Raw genomic sequence first — 27956 nt, 5'->3', positions numbered from 1 at the left:
TCAAAGTGTCTCTGTCCCTCGTCGTTATGTTGTGTACATTTTGCTCACATGCGTTCTGTGTGAATCTAACATAGCGGGTGTAAAAGTGTATCCGTCCAGAGATTTGTATACAATGACGAGATGCTCATGTCAATGCCCTGATAATGGTAGTCGTCATCCGAAAGGCAGGCTAAAAGTTCAGGTCCAAAATAAGCCCACAGAAATGCATTGGGTTTATTTTGGACAGATTTGGCGATAGTGTAACCCTCTAGCTTCGCCTCTTTCTGTCTGATCCGTCTGGGGGAAAAAATGGCGCAATGATTACGGCCATTGTAGTTGATTACCAAGTTTCTGCGCTAAACTAGGTTGTATATTTAGGCTCACAAAAAAACACACAAAAAAACGAAATGGAATTCAAATAATTGAACCGCTGCCGGGCAATTAGTTGTTTAATAACCGGGAAAAGGCGAAAGATCAGTTTATCGCTCAGCACTAGTTTTGATACTGGGAGAAAAGAAATCAGCTCACCTCCTCCTCCTGAGACCGCTTCTTCTGTGCCATCTTGTACAGCTTGTGAAGCTTCCTCGCTCCAAACTCTGTGAACTTGGACACAAAAATCCAGAGATTCCTGCCAAACAAAGAAACATCTTAGTAAGAGTTACCCTTAATATGGAGAACGATTTTAATGGAACTCAAATGGTATCACAATTAAAAACATAAGACTGACCTAAATGACCACGGAGTAGGTTTCATAATCAAAACTTCACAACTATCTTGTGGTTGAATGAGGGCTTACCGACGCCATGTTTTGACATGCTCTGGGTCGCTGTAGGCTTTAAGACACTCAGTGATGCGGTCTCCTATCTTCAGCAGGCAGGTGCGCGTGTGTTGGAGCTGCTCCTGAACAGACAGGCCCTCGTCAGGCTTATCCAGCTGTTTCAGAGCCTTCTTCACCGGCCTCATGCGCTCCTTACACTGGACAGACACACACAGTTTACTCAGCTAAGTAAAAGCGAGCACTTAGTCAAAAATTATCCATTTGTTTCAATTATCCCCTGCTGTACAGATGTAGGATCTGAATTTGATCCAGTTAGCTACAACAGGACAATAATCCTGCAGCAACAGTAAATGTGAATTATTATGTGGATTATAATTAATGACATTTTTTGCAGGGATTTAAACATTTTTCATTAGGGCAAATCAAGTCAGATTTCAAAGTTGAAATTACAAACTTTAGAAACCTTATAAAAACTAAAACACACAACATGTTTGCATTTCCTGCTGTGCAGGACAATTCTCAACAACAAAAGAGTGATCAAATGAAGATCTTACATTTGTAACGGCACCTCCATTATGTTTGACACGTTAAATGGCTTATGGTTGGCGGCAGGTAGCCTAGCGGTTCAGTGTTGGGCCAGAAACTGAAAGGTCACTGGTTCGAATCCCCAAGCCGACTAGGTGAAAAATCTGTTGTGTGTAATTGCTCTTATAAGTTGCTCTGGATAAAAGCGTCTGCTAAATAACTAGTTTGGCTCCTGAAAGCCATGGTATGAGAAACAATTTACCAACGTTTTGACGCAAAACTAATTGTTTACTGTTCTAATTACGTTGGTAACCAGTTTATAATAGCAACAAGGCACCTCGGGGGTTTGTGTTATATGGCCAATATAACACTGCTAAGAACAGCCCTTAGTCGTGGTCATATAACCACACTCCCTCGGGCCTTATTGCTTAAATGTAAAATGTTATTAACACCTACATTAGTCTTGTATGTTGTGAATAATATATCCTTATCCTGTCCACGTCAGTAGGGACATGGTGTAATAACTCACAATGCTGAAGGTCTCCTGGTCCAGCTCGTCGTCATCCTCTCCGATGGGAACAGGGTCACTTCCAGCAGTAATGTGGACCGGCCCCTGGGGCTTCTTCCCTTTGGCTCCTTTAGCCTGAAACACAGACAAACAACAGACACCACTCAGCAGGGCAACACAGATCTTCACACAAACACCTGCACAGTGACACTTCAACCTGCTGGTCCAAGAACAATCTGATAACCTAATCTGTTCATCCATCCATCTAACAAAAGTTCCCCATTTGTTCAGATACAGGAAAGGTTAGTGGGTGTGAAATTGTATACTACCGCAGCACAATGCATAAAGTTCACGACTGCTAAAGTACCTTTTCTTTTTTTGTCTTGGGACGTTTTTTTTCTTTTCCCACCTCTTTTTTATGAGTTCCCTGTTTTTCTTTGTTCTCTTTGTTATCCTTTTTCTTCTGTCTCTTCTTTGAGGGAGTTTTTTCTGTCCCGTCATCCTGGTTAAATAAAAAGCAGAAAGGTAAATAAGTAAACCAGTTCTGGTGGATTACAAAGACTGCATCATGTTGCCATTGTGTTCTCTATCCTGGTATTCTGTAACCAACAGGAAATTCCCTTGTGAAAAGGCAGGTGGTTTTTAAATAGGCAGGTTGTGCTGGGTCTTTCGAGGTGACTTACCCTCACCTCCCCTTCCTCGGGGGGGTTGTCTGACAGGCGAGGGGAGGAAATGTAATTTCCCTGCTCATCTTTAGGGGCCTTGTTCTCTTTCTTCACGCGAGGCTTCTTCTGCTTCACTTTGACCTGAGGGAGGGAGATCTGATCAGCCAAGGGGATATGTGCTCTATTGTGAAGAGACCAATACCAGACAGAATGTAAGGAAGAGCATTACTGAATGGATTTGCATATAGATAATCCAAGGGGTTCAGATGCATAGGCATTTCAATTCCCTATGGTCCTGATAAACAGAGCAGCGAGGTCTTTGCTTACCTCGTCCTTAGTGACATCTTTACTGTCCACTTCTTTCTTCAACGTCTTCAGAAGATAGTCCACTCTGCCCTGCAACTGCTTCCCTTGGGGTTTCTTGTCTGGGTCATCGGGGATAATCTGGAATACAGATTTGAATACAATTTGTTACCAGAAGAATAAAATGCACCCACACCGCTTTGAGTTCCACAGCTATCTGAGAAATATTTGATTCTGACATTCTGATGGTTACCTTGTCTGCAAGTTTGAGATCCGGATCGGTCTTCATCAGATCCCAGTTGCCGTAGCCATGCTCATAGACCCCCAGCAACAGTTGAGTGTCATCCTGCAGATCCCAGTCCACGTCAAAGTGAGGCACCTTCACTCTGCAGGTCAGTTGGAACCTATGGCAGGAAGGAGGAGGAGAGGTGGTCAAACCCTCTGCTACTGCTGCCCATCAAGATGATGCTCTGGTGTCTGCATCAGTTGTTACAACTTTAACCCTTTACAGTCGTGAGAATTGGCCTATATGGATAGGGATACATTGAAATGTTTCTAACAGAAAAAATATGGAAATGCATAACCATGGTAGCAATTAATAGGGAACAGTTTGGAGATTATGGTAAATTATTAGACTAGAGGTAGACAACAGTTCACCTGACAAGACAATCCAAAAATTACACTTGATTTTGTGTGGATTTTATATTTACTGTATTAGATGTATTTGTTGATAACGAAATCTGAAAATACTCAGTAAACATGGTAAGAATTCTCTTAGAAATTTGGGGTAGTTGCAACATAAGACAAAAAAAATGACAAAGGTTTGAGTAAGAGATCAAACTGGTGTCTCCAAGTAGCCACACACCTCTACAAAGTGTGCACAGTTCCTAAGTAATTTTAATGCACTTTTATGACTCAAAGAAGTCTTCAAATAAAATTTTTTTGAGCTCTCCTAGCTGCGCAGTTGATGAACTAGAGTAAGCACACTTGTAGTTGTTTTGAACACAGCCCTAAATCCCCCCATCACATAATTACTGTTGTTTACGCAATTCAAAATCTATTACAAAATCGCAATCTGCAACTTCAAGTTGCACGTAGAGGCTCAAGTTCAGAACGGCTGTCAGTCAAAACCCATACAGAGCTGTGAAGCGGAGACCCTAAGCTTTGTCGTCATGTATAGCATGTTACTGCACAGCCACTGCGTTTCGATTTACTCACTTATTAGTGTCCAAATCTACCATTTTCAACCCGTATAGGAATATTTATTTTCTGTGCATATTCATCTGATAAAATGTTTCACATGCCTCAGATATACCTGCAATGGTATCTTACTTGTTTCTCTCAGCAGGATTAGCTGGCACAACTTTGTGCAGTGGCTCAAACTCCTCCTCATGCTGAATGATGGACTTGGCATTGACCTGCACTCCTGAGATTTTGATGTTTATACCTCTGCGCTTCCCAGGACCTTTGGCTAAAGGAACAGGGTGTACATAAGTAAAAACATTACAACACACTTGTTAGCCATAATTCCCCAAAAACTGAGTCATGCACAGTCAGAATGTCACACCTTCACTGGGGTTCTCTCTGAGGTGCTCTTCGTGCTCTTGGACAGCCGTCACACAGCTGTTGTGGATCAGCTCTCCCAGTCTCTTCAGGTCTGCCTGGGATTTTTCCACCAGCTCAGAGTCCCGGGCAATGCACTCCAGCCTTTCAAGCGGAGCTGCAAATTTCTTGTAAGCCTTGATGAACCTGATAAAGGAAAGAGTAAAACATTAACCATTTAATGAAACATTGAGAAACCATTCGGTTTAATGTATTAAGACACCTACATACTGTACCTGCGGATCTCTGCATCAGTAAAACCCTCCACGTTGTTCTTGCGGGCTCTGGGCCTGCCTCTCCTCTTTGGCTTCTTGTCATCGCCGCTGTCGTCCGTCTCGCTCTCAGAGCCTGAGGAACGGTGCTTCAGCTTGGAGCCAATGTCACTGTCACTGTCGTTAGCCTGGGGCTGCAAGACACAAGACAACCTTCAGACACAACAAGCAAAACCGAATTCCTACTGAATGTAGTTGCCAAGTGCCTTTTTGTGTTATGTATACTTCTGAATGCTTAAATTATGCGTGTTTACAATAATAAGAAATAAAATCATGATCAAATCTAATCAATAATAATAATTTCTCCATATTGAAACATTTCGAGATGACTCTTCCATGCATTTCATGAATTTAGATATTCAACAGGAGAGGGTATTATCTGTGTGATAGAAAGACCCACTGAAATAAAACCTAATAATTTATTAAGGGAAGCTTCACATACAGTGGAATCCCCTACACCGAGGCAGGTAGTAAAAACCTCATTACTCATGACCACCCCATCATATCCCCCTGACTGAGAGTAGTAGAGTACACAGCTCAGCAGCACACTAGGAAAGCCCCTTCACACACACAGTCAACTGTGCTGCACCATGGAGCAGTCACATAGCGCTCCTGCTCTAGAGAGAAGAACTAACGTGAGATGTGTGTGTGTGTGTGTGTGTGTGTGTGTGTGTGTGTGTGTGTGTGTGTGTGTGTGTGTGTGTGTATATATATATGTTCTCTCCTGCTTACCCTCTTGTTGGAGCTCCTGCTCCTGGGCAGCATGTAGATGTCCTCCATCTCCTTCTGCTTCTGCTCCTCCTCCAGCTTCTGCCTCTGGTCCTCAGGGATGATGTCGTCCCAGTCAGGCACCGTGCGCTCCACCAGGTCTGGAGCACTCTCCTCCATGTTGGAGAAGTTGGCCACCTGGAGGAACACAGAACACATGTACTGGTCTGAGACTGGGAGTAGAGTGGCTAGTGTAGTAGCTAAAGGTATTCCTGCAGATTTTGTTCAAATCAGGATCAGAGTTGGATCAACTTCTAGGTACCTTGAACTGAGAGAGAAGCTCATCTGTGGCACATGATCCGTGGTCGCTTTCTCTGGTTTCAGCCAACCGCAAGATCTCATCAATATCCATCTCCTGCAAGGGCCAAAAGAGAACAGCACAAGGTAAATTACAAGTAACACAGACATTTGGTAAATATGGAAGTATGAAATTCTGTCATTAATACTCTTACGAAACACCAGTTTCAACTCTTTTCAAAGCACATAATCAATAGAAATGTGTCTCTCTATGTACCGTAGGTTCAGTCTCCTCTCCTTCTGCCTCTTTGAACAGATCTTCAGCTCCAAACTTCAGGATGGCAGTCAACTCATCTTTGTTGAATGGGTTGGAACTGTGAAAAGAAGTTGATGTTGTTAAGAATCTGAGGAACCTCATGTTTTCAGGAGTTACTAGTCGAACATAAAGCTATATCCAGACTAACAGATTCCATGTTAAAGTTTCCTTACTTAGAATTTCCAGAGTTGTTATCCAATACAGTTCGACCAGTGGTGTCCATTCTCTGAATGACAAGATGGTCCAAAACCATCTTCTTCTTGGCTCGCTCAATAATTTCTTCCTCCACAGATCCCTTTGTGACCAAGCGATAGATATTCACCTGTTCATTGAGACAAGGAGATATTTCAATCAAATCAAATGTTAATTGGTCACATTCACATATTTAGCAGATGTTATTGCAGGCGTAGCGATGTGCTTGTGTCTTACTTGGAAATTTGGCTAAGACCAACATTTCCATGACGGCTCTGCTCAAGTTAGCAGAATCAAGTCAGCTTGTGCTTAGCCAAGCCTGCCCTCCATACTAATCACTATGGGTCTACTTGTGGTTACCTGTTTCTTCTGGCCAATCCTGTGAGCCCTGGCCTGAGCCTGCAGGTCGTTCTGAGGATTCCAGTCAGAGTCAAAGATGACCACAGTGTCTGCAGATGCCAGGTTGATCCCCAGCCCTCCAGCCCTGGTGGACAGCAGGAAACAGAAGTCCTGGACAGAGAGGAGAAATTATTATATTAAAAAAACTAACCACCTTACATAGTGCATCACAGCCGACCTGATGAATATCGCAAAGGGATTAAATGCTTTAAGTTGAAAAACATGTCAAGAGTGATAATTGTTAATGTGGCTTTAATTGTATGGGTAATTAGATATGTTGTTATCACTTCTTAAAAATAAATTCTTAACAGAATATCATAACTTCTACGTGGAAAATCCTAACACTCAAAGAAATTGAGATTCTAGTATCAATATGGTAATCTTGACGATATATACATCTCCTTGCGCATAATCATTCAGAGTAACTGAAACATAACTAAGCCCTGACGCAGATCCAGAGCTGACAAACACTGAAATGATCAACCCCTCCAATCTGCAACAGCTAAAACATCACATAGTTCCGATTACATACCTCAGAGCCTTCAGCATTAAAGTGGTCAAGTGCCTGTTTTCGTATTTCTCCCTTTATGGAACCATCCAGGCGCTGAGAAGAGAGGGAAGGAGAGACCTCAAACCTTGGAACCTTGCCGAAACGCCCTAAGATGCCACTGAGCAACGCTCAGCTATACATGCCATTATATGATCCATCAGGCAAGCAGCATATTGTCAAAGAGCAATACAGCAGTAAAACTATGTCTACAGTGATTTAACCATGCTAAAGCCCAGCATGAAGACAGTGTGCACTCTGGCTTTGGGGACCAGCCAGTCCACATCAAAAATAACTTGAGGATAAAAATAACCATATACACTATCAGTCTGCCAGTGCATGTGTGCTGCAAAATTGACACATGAGCCGGTTAACACCAGAGTTGACGCCAACACTGCTCCAATATCTCAATGGCTCCTCTACTGTAAACGCCCTCACTAAGTCAATATAATAAATATGGAATAACACATTTTTTAAACTTTTCCCCCCCCACCTTTACTTAACCAGGTAGGCTAGTTGAGAACAAGTTCTCATTTGCAACTGCGACCTGGCCAAGATAAAACAGCAGTTTGAGATATACAACACAGAGTTACACATGGAACAAACAAAACATATAATGGAGATGTAAAAGAACTAACAAGGAGAAGTCATACTGAATACAAGAACAACAGGAGGTAGACTACTGAAGGTTTGGACCTGCTGCCTTACCATCCCCTGGGCTGTGTTATACCCTACCTGGAATGGGTAGCGCTGCTGTCTTGCCATCCCCTGGGCTGTGTTATACCCTACCTGGAATGGGTAGCGCTGCTGTCTTGCCATCCCCTGGGCTGTGTTATACCCTACCTGGAATGGGTAGCGCTGCTGCCTTGCCATACTCTGGGCTGTGTTATACCCTACCTGGAATGGGTAGCGCTGCTGCCTTGCCATCCCCTGGGCTGTGTTATACCCTACCTGGAATGGGTAGCGCTGCTGCCTTGCCATCCCCTGGGCTGTGTTATAGCCTACCTGGAATGGGTAGCGCTGCTGTCTTGCCATCCCCTGGGCTGTGTTATACCCTACCTGGAATGGGTAGCGCTGCTGCCTTGCCATCCCCTGGGCTGTGTTATACCCTACCTGGAATGGGTAGCGCTGCTGTCTTGCCATCCCCTGGGCTGTGTTATACCCTACCTGGAATGGGTAGCGCTGCTGTCTTGCCATCCCCTGGGCTGTGTTATACCCTACCTGGAATGGGTAGCGCTGCTGCCTTGCCATCCCCTGGGCTGTGTTATACCCTACCTGGAATGGGTAGCGCTGCTGCCTTGCCATCCCCTGGGCTGTGTTATACCCTACCTGGAATGGGTAGCGCTGCTGCCTTGCCATCCCCTGGGCTGTGTTATACCCTACCTGGAATGGGTAGCGTTGCTGCCTTACCATCCCCTGGGCTGTGTTATACCCTACCTGGAATGGGTAACGCTTCAGGGCCAGGTACTCAGCCAGGATGTCCAACATCCGCACCATCTGGGAGAAGATGAGGACTCGGTTGCCCCTCTCCCGAAGTCTGGTCAGCAGCTTGTCCAGTAGCACCAGCTTCCCACTGCCCCTCACCAACGCCTGAGATTCACACAAGGTAAGAGTCAAATCTGTTCTCCACTGCTAAACAAACCAATACATTAGTGTGGGTTGCATGGAATCGTGCTATTCCATTTTAATCAATGTATTTCTCAACATTCAAAACAGCAAAAACAGGGGAGATAATTAGTTCACAGTCTTATCATTTGCAAGGTAGAGACTAATTCACATAACACACCTTTTAATGCGTTGAGCTGAGCTCTTATTGCTGGTCCTACCTGCAGGTGCTCCTGTTGAGTGTCACACTCCTCCTCGGGCTGCCTGATGAGGAAACCATGGTTAGTGCACTTCTTCAGTTCCATGACGATGTTGAGGAAACCAGAGGAGCTGCCTCGGGTGCCTTTCTGCAAGGCTCTGAAGTTCCTGGTCAGAATCCACCTGAAACAATCACCAAACACATCACCAGTTAACATCAATGACAAGGAGTAAGACAGTTTAGATACTGCTCAAATCATCTGTCCAGACTGGCAAACATTGATAGAGAAAAGCTACATGAGGGAACATACTTGTAGTACTGCTTCTGCACGGCGGACATGTCCACACGGAGGATCTGTTCTACCTTGGCAGGCAGGGATTTCTCCACATCCTTCTTGACACGCCTCAGGAGAAAGGGCTCAAGGACTTTGTGGAGGCTCTGGTAGCCATTGTCAGTCCCTTTACCATGGTCGCTTTCAAAATCTTCCCAATTCTCAAACCTTCAGGAGGGGGAAAAGTACAATTGGATTGGGATAAGATTACTGTAAATGAAAATAAATGTATAGGCTGTTCTTCTCAAAGTCTGAATTTGCCAAAGTTTATCTGATGTATTTAATAGAGAGAAGTGCATACTTGTCAGGCATGAGGAAGTGCAGAAGGGACCACAGCTCTTTGAGAGAGTTCTGCAGTGGTGTCCCTGTGATTAGAAGTCTGTGGTTGGACCGGAACTCGATCAGGGTTTTGTACAACAGGGAGTCATCATTCTTCAGCCTGTGAGCTTCGTCCACACCCAGGAAGGCCCAGTTTATGTTCCCCAATACTGCCTATGGACAGATCACACCAATAGAGTGAGCAGAGAGTTGCATTCAATCAAAGAATTCACTTTTTATTTCCATAAAAATAAAAATGTGTACTATTTTGGCAAGTACAAATCCAAGCTCATATCTAAACTGTATGAAAATACTTCCAAGCAATACTGATGCCTTACCTTGTCTTTCAGTAGAATTTCATACGTGGTTATAAGTGCATTGAACTTTATTCTCTTCGTCTGATGGCATACCCACTCATAGTCACGGATCTGTTCAACACAAAAGCAAAGCATTGGGGAACTTTTACTTTTGGTTGGACACAAGATTACAACGCTTCTTTAGAGTTCTATAAAGAGCAGATTTCCATACCGATTTCCTGCTCATCACATCTCCCAGGTAGACCACCACGTTCATGTCGGGGGCCCAGGTGTCAAACTCTCTCTGCCAGGAGGTGAGGGTGGACAAGGGCACCACCACCAGAGAGGGCCCATACAGCTGGTGATGGTGGAACAGGTAGGAAAGGAATGAGATGGTCTGGATGGTTTTCCCCAGACCCATCTCATCAGCCAGGATCACACTATTGCACCTGAAAAACACCGACCATGGAGTCTTAGTGTAAATTAGTGTTTTTACAAAAATTACATTCAAACTATCTAAATGGCAGGTAATTGACAGTACACCTCAGTAAAGCATCAGTATATCCACTAAATGTGATGTTCCAAACCATAATAATCTGTTTCTCAATACAGCATTCCTCGTGACTTGACGTGTACCTGCACCAGGAGTGAGCCAGCCAGTTCAGTCCATCTAGTTGGTAATCTCTCAGCTGCAGGTTCTCATCCCCAATGTACAATGGCTGGTTCTTCAGTGCAACAAATCTGGGCCTCTGTTTCAGCACCTGAAATTAGAGTTAGAAAATCACTGCACTGTTCTAAAATGACTATAGCTGTAGTGCTTGTGTTCTAGCTGATAGTCAACTTTAAATAAAACATTTGTGATAGGATACCATGTGCAATCCATCTAGTCGGGACACTTTCCTCACTCACTTTGCAGTCTTTGGAGGGGACTGTTTTGCTGGAGTTCCTGTTGGTGAAGCTGTCTATACAATGCTGGAACTTCTTCCCCAGCAGAGCTCCATCCTCCCAGCTGCACTCTGAATAGGGCAGGCCCATCCACTTACACAGGTACTCTGGCTCATTGGACGACGACGCATTCTTGTGGCTGTGAGCTGATATACAGTGAAAACATCATCTTTAGTTGAAGTGCTTTTCAGAATCAAAATGTGCTGAGTATGATAATGATGAAGATATGATCATGATAATGTTGATGAGGATATGAGGGACTTACAAGGGAAATCAGACGGTCCCTGTGTCTTCCCTGTTTTAGTCGCTGGGAAAAAATATTTTTGATTACACCAGTTCTCTAAATATATGATACAGTATGTGAAATATTTTTGATAAGCAAGAGGGTAAGTCTGTTGTAATAATCACATTTTGTCAAATAAATCTAATTTAATTGTTGAACCATTGCTGCAAGTGAATGAAGACTAAATTTCAAAAGGAGTTTATTTTTTATTTTTACCAATGACTCTTTCCAAAATTTGGAACTGCTTATTTAAGTCAGTGGTTAGCTCTTGTTGGCAGTTGTAGTATTCTGAATCCTCAGGGGATGCTTTGTTCAACCTTTGGAAGACAATCAGTGTCAGTAAGTAACAGAACTCATCAACAGTGAAAGGTAAAACATCAGTGGTATGTAGCTATGTGTACAAAACAAACCCTCACCAAGCATTGAGCTCATCGTTTTTCTTCTTGAAGTTCTCTAGTTTCTTCAGTCCCTTGACCTTCTGTTGAGTGAGGGAGTCGATGCTCTCCCAGGTGTTGTGGATATAGGACCAGCCTTTCCACTTTATCAGGTAATGGGTCTCTCCTTCATCCTTCTCAGGCTCATAGTCTGCTCCGGGGTCCCCGTTTTCCTCCACAGCATACTGGGTAGTGGAAGCCCCACAGGCTAAAATAGATACACGCACAGAATTCTAACAAATATTTTCAATATCCGATTTTTATTCACAGTTTAAATTCCTAACCAGGCAGCAGTCTCTAGTAAACATGTCTCATCTATCAGGGTAATATCATCACTTCTTCTGCTAGCCACAAGATCTTTGCCTTCTCTTTCAACACCTGCTGGCAATGTCTAACTAGATGGGTTAACACAATACAGGTGAGATACTGACAATAAGATACCAAGTGAGGATGCATCACCTCCTTTTTTGCCTGTCCTGATATCCATGATCTTCTCAATGGTCTCGCTGTCATCTTCCGGCTCCACCTCAGCTCCCTCCATCTCTATCAGGTCGTCAGAGTCTGTCTCAAAGTCATTCTGGTCCTCCTTGTAACTGGAACAAACCAACACAACGCATGTAATGCAAAGTAATGTGACAGAAGCAAGGTGGAACAGCAACACTTTCCTTCATATTTTAGATTGAACTAGTGAAACAATGACATACCTGACTTTGGCCGCCACCCTTCGCCGGGTTTGTCTCTTTGGGGTATCTTCATCATCGTCATCATCATCATCATCATCTTCCTCCACAGATGACTCTTGTTTCCTGGTTTTCCTTGCCTTTGGAGGCTGCTGTTTTTTGACTGTAGATGATTTGGTCTGTGGTCTAAAATATTGAGTCAAATACACACATGTATACCACTTCTAAAGCCACTCTGCAAGACAGCCTACTTACTAGTTTTTCCACTAACAGCTCTAGCTGACTATAGTGCCTCCTAACAACCTGACTCACACCAATGGCCTTAAGACAGCTTCCAAACCTCCAACCTCAGCAAAATTAATAATATTGGTGATAAGGTTACAGGTGAACGTCTTCATTAAATGCCTTTAGAGCACTAAGTGCTCAATTGGGGGAAATCATAAAGTCAACCCACAAAAATGACACTGCAAAAACACTAATAAGACATCGCCTGATTTTTGGGCCATGTAGCTGGTATGTTGCGAGCTTTCATCAGAACATCATTTTGGTGGACTTTGGGATTTTGACCTGTTATTTTTTTGTCATCCTTCTGAGTCTAAATTCAAACATTCACTGCAATATAGAATAGTAGAATGCATATCATAGTTGATACAACATTAAATGCTCAGTAATAAATACATAGAAAGTTTCACAATTGTCAGATTTGAATTTACAGATTTCATATTTTGTTAGTGACTGAAGGCTAAAAAGAAGCCCAGTCATTCAGCACTTTGAAAGCCAAAAAAAACACTAATATAGCTAGTTTCTGATTTCACACAATGTAAACGAAAGTGTACAGATTCGCAGTCTAAAGGCCAGGCTTCACTACATCCTTACCTTCTAGCAGGAAGTCGTCTGGATCTAACTTTCTCTTCCTGCTCACTGTCTGCACTGCTGGCATCCTCCTCCTCCTCCTGCTCCTCCTCCGAGTCATCACTCTTCCAGGTATTTCTTATAACACAGAAATACCACAAGTTCACCCTTTGGGCTTATTATGGCTCTACGCCTGGCTTAGGGTGATCTGGTTAGCCAGGTTTGATCAGATATCTAAACAAACTAAAGTTCTGAAGACCAGCTCAGTCCGGCTGGAACTCCTAATGAGCCACTTTAGACAAGCACAAAAATAGAAAGAACACAATACTGACAACACAGAAAATTATTTGGCAACATAATGACAAATACAAACACCACTGAATTGAACGATACAACTAAATAAATGTCATGCACTTACATCCAAATAGTCATGGGATACTAATTAGGTGTGACCAATTATTCGACTGGTCGATTGTTTGGTCAACAGGCTGTTGATCAACAACAACAACAAAAAAATTGTCGAGCAGTAGCAAATATACACACACTATTATTTTATGGCACACGAGACACCCGTCGTATTCACGCCCATCTCAGTGAACTAATCCATTGCGGAGGCTGCAGGGGTGGCATAGTCCAAGAATGGGAATGTGGCTGCACAATGCACGTCTCTCTCCCGCCAATTTGTGCACATCCATTGTTTTTATAAACTAATTGTGTGAATTGATTGCATTTGATTGTTATTGTCTATCAATTCCCCATTACATTTATCAGTCTTACATGTACTGTTAATTCCTATAATTTCTCATCTACAATGTTTTTTTGGGTTGCGGTAATGTCTGTTAATACACTCAACATATTTCGATTCCAGTCTTTTAACGTTCTCATTGTTTTGAGTGAGTGGACACATTGTTTGCAGAGCGCACAACCTATGCTACACTTGTGAGGAACAAGTTCTGGTTTATTTCATTCCATTTACGAGTTTTGTCAATTTAGTCATCGTCTTGTTTGTAGCGCTCCTGGCACCTAACAACGCATAGAAGTAGGCCTCTATAGGCTACCTGGCCTGCTCGCAAATGTAGGCATATAAATGGCTTAATGCACCACCACTAATGAGCTGCGGAGCTTCTCAAAGTAAATGTTTTCTTCAACCTTAAACCGCAAGCTAACAGTTGGTTTTTAGATCCATTGAGAATGACAATTCCTCAATGTATTTGAAAAATCATTCCAGATATCTACCTTTAGACAGTGGCACAACTTTCACTGAGGACGGGGAGGATGTTCCCCCCTGACATTCTGAAATTGAATTTGTGTCCCCCCCAAATTTTATCCTTGGAATGTTAATAGTTGTTTCAAGTTTGTTGCAGACAGGCCATGCATAGCCACTGTGATTTATAGGATAATTATTTTTTAAATCTGGATATTTTCTACCTGCAGGCTGCAATGTTTTTATTTGTTGGCTTTATTGGCTGGTTTTACATAGTTGGCAATAAAGTTACTTTTTAGGTTCGTATCATTTTCATTACTTGGATAGAATTTGGATTACCACATGATTTTGCGATACAAAGATGTTATTATAAATTAAATGAAACTGCTCCAGGAAAATGTGCATATGAAAACCATAACTGGCACACAGATCAGTAGAAATGGTAAGATAAATTGGCATTCCACATGAGGTTTGCAGACTCCTCGTGTAGCTTATTACCGGCAATTTCAGGAGCGTTATGGCAGAATCTGCAAACGCCAGTAGGAGTGGGAGGAGGATGGTCGGGACAGTTTTTTGTTCTTCTGGTACTTGATCTCTGTCTCCCACTTGAGTCATTTGTGTCTTATTTTATCAAACAATGAGCTTAAAGCATTCAGACAAGCTCAATGCATATATAGTTGATTTGATTAAAACACATAGGGTGTGTCTATATTTGGAAAAATACACGTTTAAAAAAAACCTAGACCAATCGATTGGTCGAAAGAACAGACAACCTTTGATTCAACAAGATGCGTTTTAGTCGGGGACAGCTTTGGCTGTTGCGGTGACCGTATTACTGCCACACGGGGGGTCACGAGTCATGAAGACAGTCAAATTCCACATGACCGTTTAGTCCCTAATTAGACTTCTCCAAGCTATGATGCTGCTGCTGATCATTAGTAGCCTACCAAACTTTCTGCCTGGTACTAAGCACTCCATTGTCCCTCTAATCACTGACATCAATGCAAATGTATTCGAAAATCTAATCAAACACTTCATGAGAGCCCATGTCTCATTTTGCGCAGCATTTCTAAAGGCTGTGCAATTGCGGGGGAAAACAGAGTGATGGCCGCTAATAAAAAGAGGAGGATCCCATAAGCTTTCTATAGGCTAGGCCTACTATATTTATGTATCAACTTCCTAATAGTAAGAACATTGGTTTTATTTACTACAGGAGTCTAGCCTACCTGGCTGGTATAAAAATAAACCATGGGGAGAAGCATCCTCCATTCGCTATTGAAGTGCCCGTTTCGATACAGGTGCATGATAATGGTCCATTCTAAATCATAACAAAATGTCACACATATATTACATGTACGGACAAGATTGAATCAAGAATAGTCTGATGGGTGACAATAGCCAATCACTTGTGAATTCTATATTATCACTTGTGAATGATGCCCAGCATAAGAAAATGCCATTTTTTTGCGACTTGTTCGAATCATAGTCGCAGATTTCATGTAGCCTAGCCCATAGGCCTATATGTTTTAATAAGGTTTGTATCACAACTAAAATGCCACTTCTTAAAATTAAACACATGAATCCGCTTTACAAGGGGTGTAGAGACTAACTGGCAAAAAAGAAACGGCCCTTTTTCAGGACCCTGTCTTTCAAAGATAATTCGTTAAAATCCAAATAATTTCACAGATCTTCATTGTAAAGGGTTTAAACACTGTTTCCCATGCTTGTTCAATGAACCATAAACAATTAATGAACATGCACCTGTGGAACAGTCGCTAAGACATTAACAGCTTACAGACGGTAGGCCATTAAGGTCACAGTTATGAAAACGTAGGTCACTAAATAGGCCTTTCTACGGACTCTGAAAAACACCAAAAGAAAGATGCCCAGGGTTCCTGCTCATCTGCATGAACGTGCCTTAGGCATGCTGCAAGGAGGCATGAGGACTGCAGATGTGGCCAGGGCAATAAATGGCAATGTCCGTACTGTGAGACGCCTAAGACAGCACTACAGGGAGACAGGACGGACAGCTGATCGTCCTCACAGTGACAGATCATGTGTAACACCTGCACAGGATCGGTACATCCGAACATCACACCTGAGGGACAGGTACAGGATGGCAACAACAACTGCCAGAGTTACACCAGGAACGCACAATCCCTCCATCAGTGCTTAGACTGTCCGCAATAGGCTGAGAGAGGCTGGGCCGAGGGCTTGTAGGCCTGTTGTAAGGCAGGTCCTCACCAGACGTCACCTATGGGCACAAACCAACCTTCGCTGGACCAGACAGGACTGGCAAAAAGTCCTCTTCACTGACGAGTTGAGGTTGTCTCACCAGGGGTGATGGTCGGATTTGCGTTTATCGTCGAGGGAATGAGCATTACACCGAAGCCTGCACTCTGGAGCGGGATCGAGTTGGTGGTGGAGGGTACGTCATGGTCTGGGGCGGTATTTCACAGCATCATCGGACTGAGCTTGTTGTCATTGCAGGCGATCTCAACGCTGTGCGTTACAGGGAAGACATCCTCCTCCCTCATGTGGTACCCTTCCTGCAGGCTCATCCTGACAAGACCCTCCGGCATGACAATGCCTCCAGCCATACTGCTCGTTCTGTGCGTGAGTTCCTGCAAGACAGGAATGTCAGTGTTCTGCAATGGCCAGCGAAGAGCCCGGATCTCAATCACATTGAGCACGTCTGGGACCTGTTGGATCGGAGGGTGAGGTCTAGGGCCATTCCCCCCAGAAATGTCCAGGAACTTGCAGGGGCCTTGATGGAAGAGTGAGGAAACATCTCACAGCAAGAACTGGCAAATCTGGTGCAGTCCATGGGGAGAGGCACTGCAGTACTTAATGCAGCTGGTGGCCACACCAGATACTGACTAACTCTTGATTTTGACCAGGGACACATCATTTCTGTTAGTCACATGTCTGTGGAACTTGTTCAGTTCATGTCTCAGTTATTGAATCTTGTTATGTTCATACAAATATTTACACATGTTAAGTTTGCTGAAAATAAACGCAGTTGAAAGTGAGAGGACATTTATTTTTTATGAGCAGCGCGTGAGATTCAAGTTTGGGGAAGGTAATTTTCACCATAAATTTGCACCTTTATAATAAAAGCATTACATGCATAATTGCATTTGCGGTCACTTTTGATAATGGTGCTTTCCGCTAATGGAACATTTGCGCTTATAGCCTAATACCATGTGTGCATTGCTGCGCTTATAATGTGAAGAAATAGCCTAATAGTTTATAAACATTTTAAGTTAAATGTTCTGATCTGCTGCGTCAGCCACATTGCATAAAACATGTTTTTTGATGCTAGTGGTTGTATTAACTTGGGATCTATCGCATCCCACAACTGTCCCAGATTGTTTGGAATATTTATTTATCGCACAGAATAGGTCAACTTTTGTACTATGGGGGAATAGTAGATTGTCAGGCTAGTGCTTTTGCTGTTCATTAGGCCTACTCATCTTGTTGGCTGACGAAAAGCAAATGTGGACAGTTCATCCAATATCTTCAATATGCACCTTGGAGTTGGATAAGAATGTGTGCAGTTACGTCCCCGATGTGTCTGTCTTAACTGTAGCCTGTAAGAAAGACCCGATCACGTGACTGAAAGCCGTGTGATTGAGACGCTTCAGATTGTGCAGCACACTCTGGTAGAAGGGAACAACGCAGCACCCCAGGCCACAAAATACAGATTTTTTTAGGGTGCATTACGGCCACAAAGGGGATGCCGGCGTGAAGTTTGAGGCATTATCAAGTGCTTGTCAAATTGTGAATGCGAGGCTGACGAATTATGTACAGGCTGAGCAAAAAACAAAGCAGAGCTCACGCCTTTCAAGTGACGAAAAAAAAATCATTGTTAGTCTAATCATGCAGCCTTACAATGTATTAAAAATCAAACATATAGCCCAACGTTTGTAAAACAACTAAAGTTACATTAATAAATTAAGCATATAGGAGTACCCATTTCTTTGTTAACCGCTCAACACAGAATAGCCATGCACACTCCCTCAAATCGTTTGGAGAAAATGTATATTTTATTAATCTTTGTTCAATTGTATTCTTCATACAATAAAATAATGCCACGGAATTCTAAGCAAATCTTGTCTGCTAAATGAACTAGTGTAGCACACAGCCATTTGGCATAGCTACATCAGGGCCTAACAAAGATAACTCAGAGTATGCTATTCTTTTCTTCTGAAATAGACTACATTTTCTTCATATCATGCTTCTTTAGACCCGACTAAAATAAATAATGGATTTATTGAGAAGGTTTAGGCTATTTTACATGGATTTATTAGACTTTTTAAGATGGAAGCCAGGAGATGCTGTATGTGTTTATGTTAATTAATGGTCAATTACCATGAGACCGATAGTTATTTGCTTGACAATCACAAGCTGTCCGCCACAGTCCTAGATACTATATATGTTCATGATATCAAACAACAATGTGAGTCAAGACTATTGCAGAGTCTAATTGGATGACAGCAAGTGTATTTTGGGATAGCCATTAAGGCAAACATATGCTATAGACAACTGACCAGTTCCAATTGCTTTGACGAGTTGGCTACATCCTGATTCAAATTATTTTGTGTGTTATTATAAATGGCATAACTTTGAGCAGCATTTGACACAATATAGTACATTTATCTCTTGACATGATAGATTTTAGTTGATAAGAATAATCAAAATACAGAAGAAACTGAAATGAAATAATGAAATAATCTCAATACTCACTCTTTCTTCTTTTGTAGTGTTGCTTTTCTTTTAGGACTTTCACCTTCTGAGTCACTGCTACCCTGCAAATGTGTTGAAATGATTACATCTCAATGAGATATTAGGCTTTGCATTGCTTTGCCGTTAGGGGTTGCAGCTACAGTGAATGAGACACCAATAAATCCACATCATATACACTAGATGGTGCCACTTCTGCACGTGCAAACCCCTTTGAGGAAAAAATACATTTTAGTGGGGTCGGACTTTTAGTACATGGAAGTTTTCAGTATATTTCATGTGCACTCCTTACCCCGGCTCCAATATTGAGACGAGCAGGTTCTTGCCTACTGCGATTTGATCGCCTGACCCCATAGACATCTGGATGCTCTTCCCACATCTGGAATTAAAAACCAAATTGGATCATTGCATCTTTGCCTCCACTTTCAATCTCCATCTGAATTGAGGCATTACTCCCTTTCTAAATATGCAGTGTCCATGCATCAACTCTGTTGTGTAATTGATGGTGTATAATATATTTGTTTCCAAAACTTCAAGGGCCTTTCAGCCCTTCATAATACAACCAGTTTGGAGTACAGGCTCTGCTTTGTTTACCTTCTTTACATCTGCCAGATTGTCTTTCTTTTTAACTGGTGGTTTGTCGTTGACCTCTGCTGAGGCTTGCTGGGATTCACTCTGAGACCCAGACTGGCTCCCAGATTCAGAGGAACTGTTGGACTCTCCAGAGTGGTGCGATCTTCTCCTTTCCCTGCCATGTTCACTCTCCGACTGACTCCCAGACTCCGACCCAGAGTGGTTTGATTCTTCAGAGGCCGAATTGCTATAGTATCAAAAATGTGGAGTTCGTGTAAATAAAACATTCCTGCACTACTTTTACTAAAAATAAATTATATATTAAATTATCTGGCAGCAGCTCTGATGGACATTCCAGCTGTGTAATGATCATGCTTATTAATCAGCTTCTTGATATGCCACACCTGTCAGGTGGATGGATTATCTTGTCAAATTAGAAATGTTCACTAACTAGATGTAAACAAATTTGTGCACAATGAGAAAAATAAGCTTTTTGTGTGTATGGAAAAATTGTGGGATCTTTTATTTAATCTCATGAAACACATTGGACCAACACTTGGTGCACGAATATTTTTGTTCAGTATCACCCTTTTATAGTGCTGGATTTTAATTTGGGAAGCTATACAATCATTGCCTTTTCAATAAAAAGCCAATTTTATGAACAGTTTCTCCGACCTCCCACCTATTGTCAAACACTGATTTGGTTCAACAAATTAAGATTAGGATCACTTTATTAATCCAATTTTACACAAGGTCTGATGGAAATTTGACTCCCGCTTCATCCCAACCCCTATGAAAGACACACATACAGGTTGGCGAGGTCAGAGCAGGGGGCTGCCACACTGGGTACCCATGGAGCAGTTGTGGTGGGTTAAGTGCCTTGCTCAAGAGCACAACAGCAGGCAATGGAATCTAGGTTTAATATGTAAGAAATGTTAACCTAGGCCAGGGGTATTCAACTATTACCCTACGAGATACAAAGCCTGCTGGTTGTCTGTTCTACCTGATTGTAAACAGCACCCACCTGGTGTCCAGGGTCTAAATCAGTCCCTGATTAGAGGGGAACAATGAAAAAAACAGAGTGGAACCTGAGTTCGAGGTACAGAGTTGAGTTAGCGGGACCTTGGCCTATACCACAAAGTAGAAAAAGCTGCCGAATGTGTAACATATTAAATAGAGAGTATAGAGTTCCTGTAGTACTGAAAATACTACACAACACTAATGCCTTTAGTGGAGAGGAAACCGAAGACTCATATCACCATAGTGTGCTCAGATTAACTTTGTCATAAACCCATCCTCTCCACCTCAAACCAATCCTCTTACACTGATCTTTAAAAACACTTAACCCCATGCAAGAGAGCCTGCTGGAAGTCACCTAGAACAGTGGTTCTCAATCTGGTGTGCATATTATTATTGTCATGCTGAAAGACCTTTCCACAATATTTAAAAGTTTCCTACACTAAAATTATCGTTGCATTCATTCAATACCTAAAATGGCCTACAAACTTTCACAAACAACCATAACCGGTTGTAAAACAATAGAGGGGCAAAATAAGTCCTGTTTGCCAATGCCACACGAGGGCTGCGATCAGCATGTTTTTACGTTCAGGGACGTTCAATTTCAGAATTGGTGCTGTACTTTACGACCAGTTGAAAAACGGGGCGGGTTGTGGTTTGGGGAACGCTGACAGCATGGCCACTCCCCTTTAAATACATCACTCATTGCTTCAAGCCACACCCACCAAACGGGAGCAAACCTACCTCAAAAGCCTGTTCAAGACCGTTTTGGCAAACGTGTCGTTCAGTACAAACCGTTCAGCAAACATTCAAGCAAACTGAACGCACCTCAGTACACAGGGCCGACAGCGACTCAACCAAACATGAAGCACTTACTGAGCTTCTGTCAAACAACCAATTATAACATCTAGATCTGAAATAATATTCACCTCAAGAGCACATCACAACCTATATAATTTGTCAACGCAAACATAATTTAACTAATGTATGTAAACAATGACAAAACCAGGCCCTGATTCATTGAAAACACTCCACATTATTAGTGATCTAACCAAATATTCCATATTCATACTGTACTTTAGATTGAAAATGTTACATGCAACTAAAAAAGATTATTCAATTTAAATTTAATTTAATAAGGAAACCAGAACAAATCACTGCAACATGTATTTATTTAAACTGTAATTCTTACATCATAAACACAGGAAATTACACAAGGGAGTAAACCAGTCTATGCCCCACATTGCATTAGTTAAAATTGCCATGTTGGAATGTGCAGTACCCTTAACAGACTATAGGGGGTACCTAATTCCAGATCAAATCCAGTCAAGACGACCTTGAATGGTTCAGACATGGAGTCGGCTGCTAGAATAGAACGAAGCAAAACAATTTCTTCATTTGAAGCAATGGTTTAATACCATTGTTTAATCACTTATGATACATAATTGCTGTATTTATATGAATACAATTAATAACTACAGGGTAAATTGGGAAAGCCTATAATTATTATTATATATCTTATTAATAATGAAATGTTTATATAAACATTCAGATAAGAAAAAAATGAGGGGAAAGATTTGAATAAGTTCTTATTGTGATATCAAAAGGTATTGATTGCGATATTAAAAAGGTATTGTAATGTATCCACCACTCAGTCACCCAGCAACAAATGCTCAAACCCCTTCCTCTAGTTAGAATGCAGCTGCTGCTGATCAAGCAAGCGCATGAGTGGGTGACTCCCTCCATTTAGTGAGGTCAGACATGGACTGTACAAAAAATGTAACTGAACTACTACAGGCTGGTGGGTTGCTAGGTGAGGAATGAGCCAATCCCAGCTCAAAAGACAAGCCTCTGACCTTTGAAACACTTCCTGTTCCCCGTTCCTGTAGTTCTGAGCATACAGTTCTAATGCAGAAAGTCAGTCTATGCAGCACAAAGCAAGAGCCATTTTGTGACTTAAAAGTGAACTCTACTTCATGCAACGCATTTTAAAAGAACATTTAATAAAGTGATCTGCTCTCACAGTGGATCTTGCTTCTATGTGCTTGAAAATAATCTTCTATCAGGACAAGAGCAGTCAAAAGTGTGGTAGATTGGGGTTTGAGGACAGACGAACTGTGCATGTTACTAAAATGGCTGCCAAAAGAACAGCAAATGCACTTGCACAGCATTTCTTGGTTGACAGCATGTTTTCATGTCATGTTTTTCTGACCCATTATCAATTACATTCAGGACTAGGGGCAGTTAGCTGAAAGATTTTGTCAAATGCAAACTTATAACAAATGCAATGCTTATCTCTTGAGCAACCCAACCAGGCCTGTAGTTGAAGCATTCATGTAAGCCTATAGTTGTAGTAGATGTCAGTGACATCTGACAAGTTACAAAAACTGTCCCAAATGTCAAACTTTAGGCTATATAATAGATGGCAAATATGAGGTTGGCCCTATTAGGCTTTAATTATGATATGCAGTCAACAATTATACAATGGCCTACATATGACATTAGTAACTTCCATGACTTAAGTCTAAAACTATCATTGGTAGACCAAAGGTGTGAGCAATGTGCACTTACCATCCCCCAGAGTATGAACTTATTTAAATATAATGGAAAACTATATTGTCAGACTCATGTTAAACTCAAGACTACCATTAGATTATACAAGTAAGAATGATTATTTGACAGTACAAACATGACTATCTCCAACATGGCCTCAAAATAAACTGAGAACATGAGGTCCTTTAATTAAGATGTAGCACTTTTTTATTGATGATGAAATTACATTGTTTTGTGTTCCTTCTGTTTTCCAAACCTGAGAGATAATACATTTCAAACATTTGAATCCCAACTTTAGATTATACCTTTATCTGTAAAATAAAATAAATTGTAAAGTCTGTGAGACCATGAACACATCTGGAAAACATGATGTTTACCATCGTGGCACCTAGCTTCTGATACCATGGAACATCTATTAGCCTAAGAGGAACTCATAATCACCAACACAGTTGATGAAAACTGGTGCACAAGCACAGTTGAATTAAAGGGTTATTGAGCATTGAGGACGTCACTCAATTTAAATCAGAATAAGCTGTCCTATAAAACCTAAAATGTAGTTGGGAGCATTGCCACATAGTTGATATTCTATTCATAGTCAACATAACAAATAAATTAGTGAACACCTAAGGTGTGCAAAATTGAACATGTCAATGGTTAGTCAGATGTGTGCATGTGATGATCCCTTCAGAAAAATAGAGATTCATTGATGCCAATAACCCCACTGAAATTGTTCTCTGAATTAAATGGGAAAACGCATCAATAACATTGTTTCCCCATATAAGTTAACGTGAATACATACTTTCAGTATAAAACCTAATTGAATAACTATTTGAAACGACTATACATAACAAACATGTTGTAAAAGTGAAATAAAACGTTAAATGAACAAGAGGACTGACTATCAGTGAAACTAATATTGAGCTTCCCTTTCTTGCTGAAATACATATGAAGTAAGTTCTGAGAACAAGATATCCAAGAGGTAAATAGATCAACAGGCCAAATAGAAACTAAAATATTGTGAACATTCAGTCAAAGATGATTGTATGGCCTACTATACATTAAACAGTTCTCATTAAAACACAGAATAGTTTATGATTTAGGCTACCAAAATGTCTAAGTTAACATTTGTTTTAGTAGTCAACTGTTTCAAATTAAGACATAGGTAACTTAAACTGCATAACGTCAGTTGTCAATGCAGATGAAACAAATGATAATGGCATTAGATATTAATTTGAATATTTCCCCTCAGCCCCATATGTTTACATTAGTAAATTAGAGGTTTCAAATGTTTAAAAAAGAATAAGCATTGTATGTTCAAATGGTGCAATGCAGTATCGACTAATAAGACAAGGTCATATTACATTGTAACGATGGAACACATATTGACATCATGCATTTGTTCTTGGGGAAGCAGCCATAAACTTCTAGTTTGTATACATGTGGGTAAAGATGTAATTCAAAGAGCCTGAAAGTTCAGTCTTTAGTGTAACAAATGCTAAGAAAAATTAGGGTGTGGCTATTAAAAACCAAGGTCATTGATTTGAAACTGCTACAAATCGGGAAAACTTAAGTAGCAAATATGTTCACAGGTGATCAACCATGCTTGTATGGGTAAACAATCAAGACAGATGTCAAAAAAGTGAAAATATAGAAGATCGTACCTTGATGCGTTGCTTTGAGTCGAACATTCATCTTCTTGCTTTTTATTCTTATTCTTCATCGTCGTTTATCTTGAAAACGTTTGATTTGATGATCTTATGTCCTGGTATTGACTGTCAAAAGTTAGAGGGATGGACTATCATAAAACTCCCATAAGATTGTTTTTGCTCAGAGGACAGTAAAAACCTTGACGTTATGAAATAACAGACATCAGCATTGTCTGACGTTTAAAACTGGCATTATTTATATTAATATATACATTATCGATGAATAAATGACAACTGATGACATCCTGTGATTTAAAAAAGCCAAGTGTTGAGTGTATTTCAATTAGATTCACCGATCGAGCCACATGCACAAATTCTAACTGCGTCACCAGACAAAGGACGACTAAAATGTGATAAATGAAAAGACAATCGATTGTAGGTAGGTATTATAAAACGTCAACATACCTATTCCATGTACAGGAAGGTATAATGAAGTTAGATTCACATCCGCAAAAGCACAGACTTTAATACTTATGACATTAAAGTTAAAATAAATGCCATTTAAAAAGGTTGAATGAAAATAAACAGGCACAAAAAAACTAAATGTTGATAATAGGATAATGAAACCTTACAAAAGTGATAGTGAGACGAAATGCCAAAGCTCTTCACAGAGCACACTAAAAATGGAGGGGCGCCATGGCTGCCAAACCTAGGCAGAGAAAACAACGACTCGCGCATACACGCTGCAAAACTGATCTACACGACGAAAAACGCATTGAATACCGCAGAAAACCTAATTCACTGTTCACTATAGTAACAAGTTCTTTTAAGTAAAACAAATATTAATAGAGCGTCATATTCCAGCTTGATTTCATGAAAAAGAAAAGGTCTGACGAAAGCCCAGTTAATTGTTCCCCTTCCCAAGGCTCATCCGCCATCTAGAGCTCCTTCCTAGCTCTGAAAGCTTTGCCTTTGATTGACGTTATTTCCATTTACCCCACACTCAGGTGATGTCCAAAAGTCCCACCCCCTTCATTTTGTATAAAAACGGCAAAACTATATTACATTTTTATATAAAAAAAATAAAGTTTCTTCACTTCAAGAGGATATCCTTTGCCAAAGTTAGATACATATTGAAACAAAAGATGGGTTTGAAGTTGAACAATAATATTTAAACAATATTTAAAACACTGAGACCCATCACTTCCTGTTCAGACAGGAAATAAGACTTCAGGAGCCATTTTAGACTCAAAGAACCTTGGACACCATTTCAGTTCTTGCCAAAAGCTCTGTTTTAACTCTTTGTATTATGTAGAGCTGCAGTGTATAACTTTTATTGGTTTAATTAATAGTCTGGATTAGCCAACTACTTCACCATGGACTGCATAAATCACAATAAGCCATACGCTTTAACTTGACTTCAGTAAAAAAAAAAAAAAAATGCTTATCACGCAAAATCAGATTTTGTGGACAGAAGTCCTACCTAAAGTGTATGAATGGTACCAAAAGTGTATGATGTAATTAACTTGAAAGGAAATTATCCCACCAGGGATGTAGTGGTACACAAAGGTAGGTTGCTAAGTATTGCTCGAGATGGAGACAAGTAAACACTTAATCAAAAAACTTTAGCGTAATATGTGTGTGAAGATTCCCAAAATAAAAAGTTGCGTAAACTGTGTTACTTGCGTTTACCTTCTACTACATCCCTCGATCCTCCGTAAAGGTAGTAATTACTAGCTAGCACTATTTATGTAATTTAGCATTGTATTCCTTCCACTAACTGGATGCATTCAGAAGCCCCTTAAAATACCAGACACGTCATTACATTTTTGTGAAATTGATTCGAAGTTTGTACTTAGAATTTCCACATTTAGCAAATAGATCATATAGTCTGGTAACAATCTTGGGTAGCATATTGACCAATGAAAGAGTCAGAATAGTGAAAAAACATTGTTTTATTTAATATAAATAACAGCGCATTAAGAAATCACAGAAGTAGAAAAGTACTCTGTAATTGAATGCAGTAAAAGCAACTATTACAATAGCCTATTCAAACAACTGAGTCCAAAGAATCCCCAGCACAAGAGTCCATGTGAAAGTTTAAGTAATTCTAATTGACACATTCAAATAAAATCCAGAAAAATCCAAGCAGTTAGCGTTTCAAAAATCCAATTAGCTCCCAAATCCCAGTCGCCATCTTGATGACAAAGCAGTTGTCGCCACTTCCCGTAGAATTGGGTCTTTAATGGAATTAAGAAAAAAGAAGAAATGAGTAAAAAAAAATATATATATATTACATTTAATTAATAATTAACTATTGTCCAAACCCATCAGTTGGATTTTTTGGGGGCCAAAATAGCATCAATAACTCCACAAAATATTCAAATTCTGAATAGTTAGCTAAAAGTCAAGTTGGTAATGAAACCCAGAAGTTTAAAACGTCTGTATTACTGCAGTATGCGGTGACAAATATCGCAACTCGAATCAATGAAAAAAAAATATTATAATAATAAAAATATAAGAGCATTAAGGGCTGAATCCTTACTCCCCATACATTTAACATGTAATTTGCAAACAGATTGGTAAAAATATAAATATTTTAGAATTGTGACCTATTCGCCCAAATGGCATTGAGTGCCTTTTATCGCTTTTAAAACACCAACAGAGATGCTCAAGCTTTTCAAACATGAACCTAAGACAATAAAGTGAATAAATATATGGAATACTAAAAGTAATGCAAGTGTTCTAGTAGGAAACTCAAAACTTTCTGAACTGGGAAACTCGGGAGTACAACGACTATTTCCTACTTGGGAGCTTGTTGTGATCGGTTTTGGATGTCGGAAACTCGTAATTACGGTGATTCCGGGAGCTTTACAGAAATATCCCAAAGTTTCCGATAATTCCGAGAGCACATGAACGCAGCATTATGCAATTTAATAGCAACCATTCAACACATTTTAGAGTTGAATAATTGGAAACAACAAAAGACAAAACAGGAAATGCAACAAAATTGCATGCACAAGTAAAAGCTAAGCAAATGAAATGTTCTAACACATCTGTTAATTGAAACATTTCACCGTTCACTATAAGTTATGTGAATGTGGATCATGTAAATTAGTTATTTCTCAAAATTATCAGAAAAACTAATTATGCCATATTTTGTGATCTACTTCTGGGATTGCA

The 27956-nt window shown here is 40.6% G+C and overlaps 1 protein-coding gene across 2 annotated transcripts in view; it reads right to left on the bottom strand.

Moving 5' to 3' along the window:
• The window catches only part of LOC129862471 (chromodomain-helicase-DNA-binding protein 2-like), a 40085-nt gene that overhangs the window by 4683 nt on the left and 7446 nt on the right, over window positions 1-27956 (bottom strand). Inside the window, exons 5-39 of one of the 2 annotated variants that reach the window (XM_055934185.1) lie at window positions 25239-27013; window positions 24789-24899; window positions 19579-19804; window positions 19277-19363; window positions 18988-19049; window positions 13059-13172; window positions 12207-12368; window positions 11962-12095; window positions 11485-11710; window positions 11285-11385; window positions 11051-11092; window positions 10750-10931; window positions 10477-10601; window positions 10073-10289; window positions 9883-9972; window positions 9528-9718; window positions 9206-9394; window positions 8918-9077; window positions 8529-8681; window positions 7077-7148; window positions 6506-6655; window positions 6127-6275; window positions 5915-6011; window positions 5663-5755; window positions 5365-5538; window positions 4597-4766; window positions 4326-4507; window positions 4091-4229; window positions 3012-3162; window positions 2783-2899; window positions 2474-2596; window positions 2158-2292; window positions 1812-1925; window positions 776-954; window positions 508-607 (exon numbers count right to left, since the gene is read on the bottom strand). In XM_055934185.1, the coding sequence (XP_055790160.1) occupies window positions 508-607; window positions 776-954; window positions 1812-1925; window positions 2158-2292; window positions 2474-2596; window positions 2783-2899; window positions 3012-3162; window positions 4091-4229; window positions 4326-4507; window positions 4597-4766; window positions 5365-5538; window positions 5663-5755; window positions 5915-6011; window positions 6127-6275; window positions 6506-6655; window positions 7077-7148; window positions 8529-8681; window positions 8918-9077; window positions 9206-9394; window positions 9528-9718; window positions 9883-9972; window positions 10073-10289; window positions 10477-10601; window positions 10750-10931; window positions 11051-11092; window positions 11285-11385; window positions 11485-11710; window positions 11962-12095; window positions 12207-12368; window positions 13059-13172; window positions 18988-19049; window positions 19277-19363; window positions 19579-19804; window positions 24789-24847 (4665 nt within the window). In that variant the 5' untranslated portion in view covers window positions 24848-24899; window positions 25239-27013. Of the gene's footprint in view, window positions 1-507; window positions 608-775; window positions 955-1811; window positions 1926-2157; window positions 2293-2473; window positions 2597-2782; window positions 2900-3011; window positions 3163-4090; window positions 4230-4325; window positions 4508-4596; window positions 4767-5364; window positions 5539-5662; window positions 5756-5914; window positions 6012-6126; window positions 6276-6505; window positions 6656-7076; window positions 7149-8528; window positions 8682-8917; window positions 9078-9205; window positions 9395-9527; window positions 9719-9882; window positions 9973-10072; window positions 10290-10476; window positions 10602-10749; window positions 10932-11050; window positions 11093-11284; window positions 11386-11484; window positions 11711-11961; window positions 12096-12206; window positions 12369-13058; window positions 13173-18987; window positions 19050-19276; window positions 19364-19578; window positions 19805-24788; window positions 27014-27956 lie in introns of both variants that reach the window. The other variant, XM_055934186.1, reaches the window with a different exon arrangement.

Source organism: Salvelinus fontinalis, chromosome 9 (genome assembly GCF_029448725.1).
Source record: "Salvelinus fontinalis isolate EN_2023a chromosome 9, ASM2944872v1, whole genome shotgun sequence".
Taxonomy (NCBI): domain Eukaryota; kingdom Metazoa; phylum Chordata; class Actinopteri; order Salmoniformes; family Salmonidae; genus Salvelinus; species Salvelinus fontinalis.
This window is presented reverse-complemented; position numbering and strand designations above follow the sequence as displayed.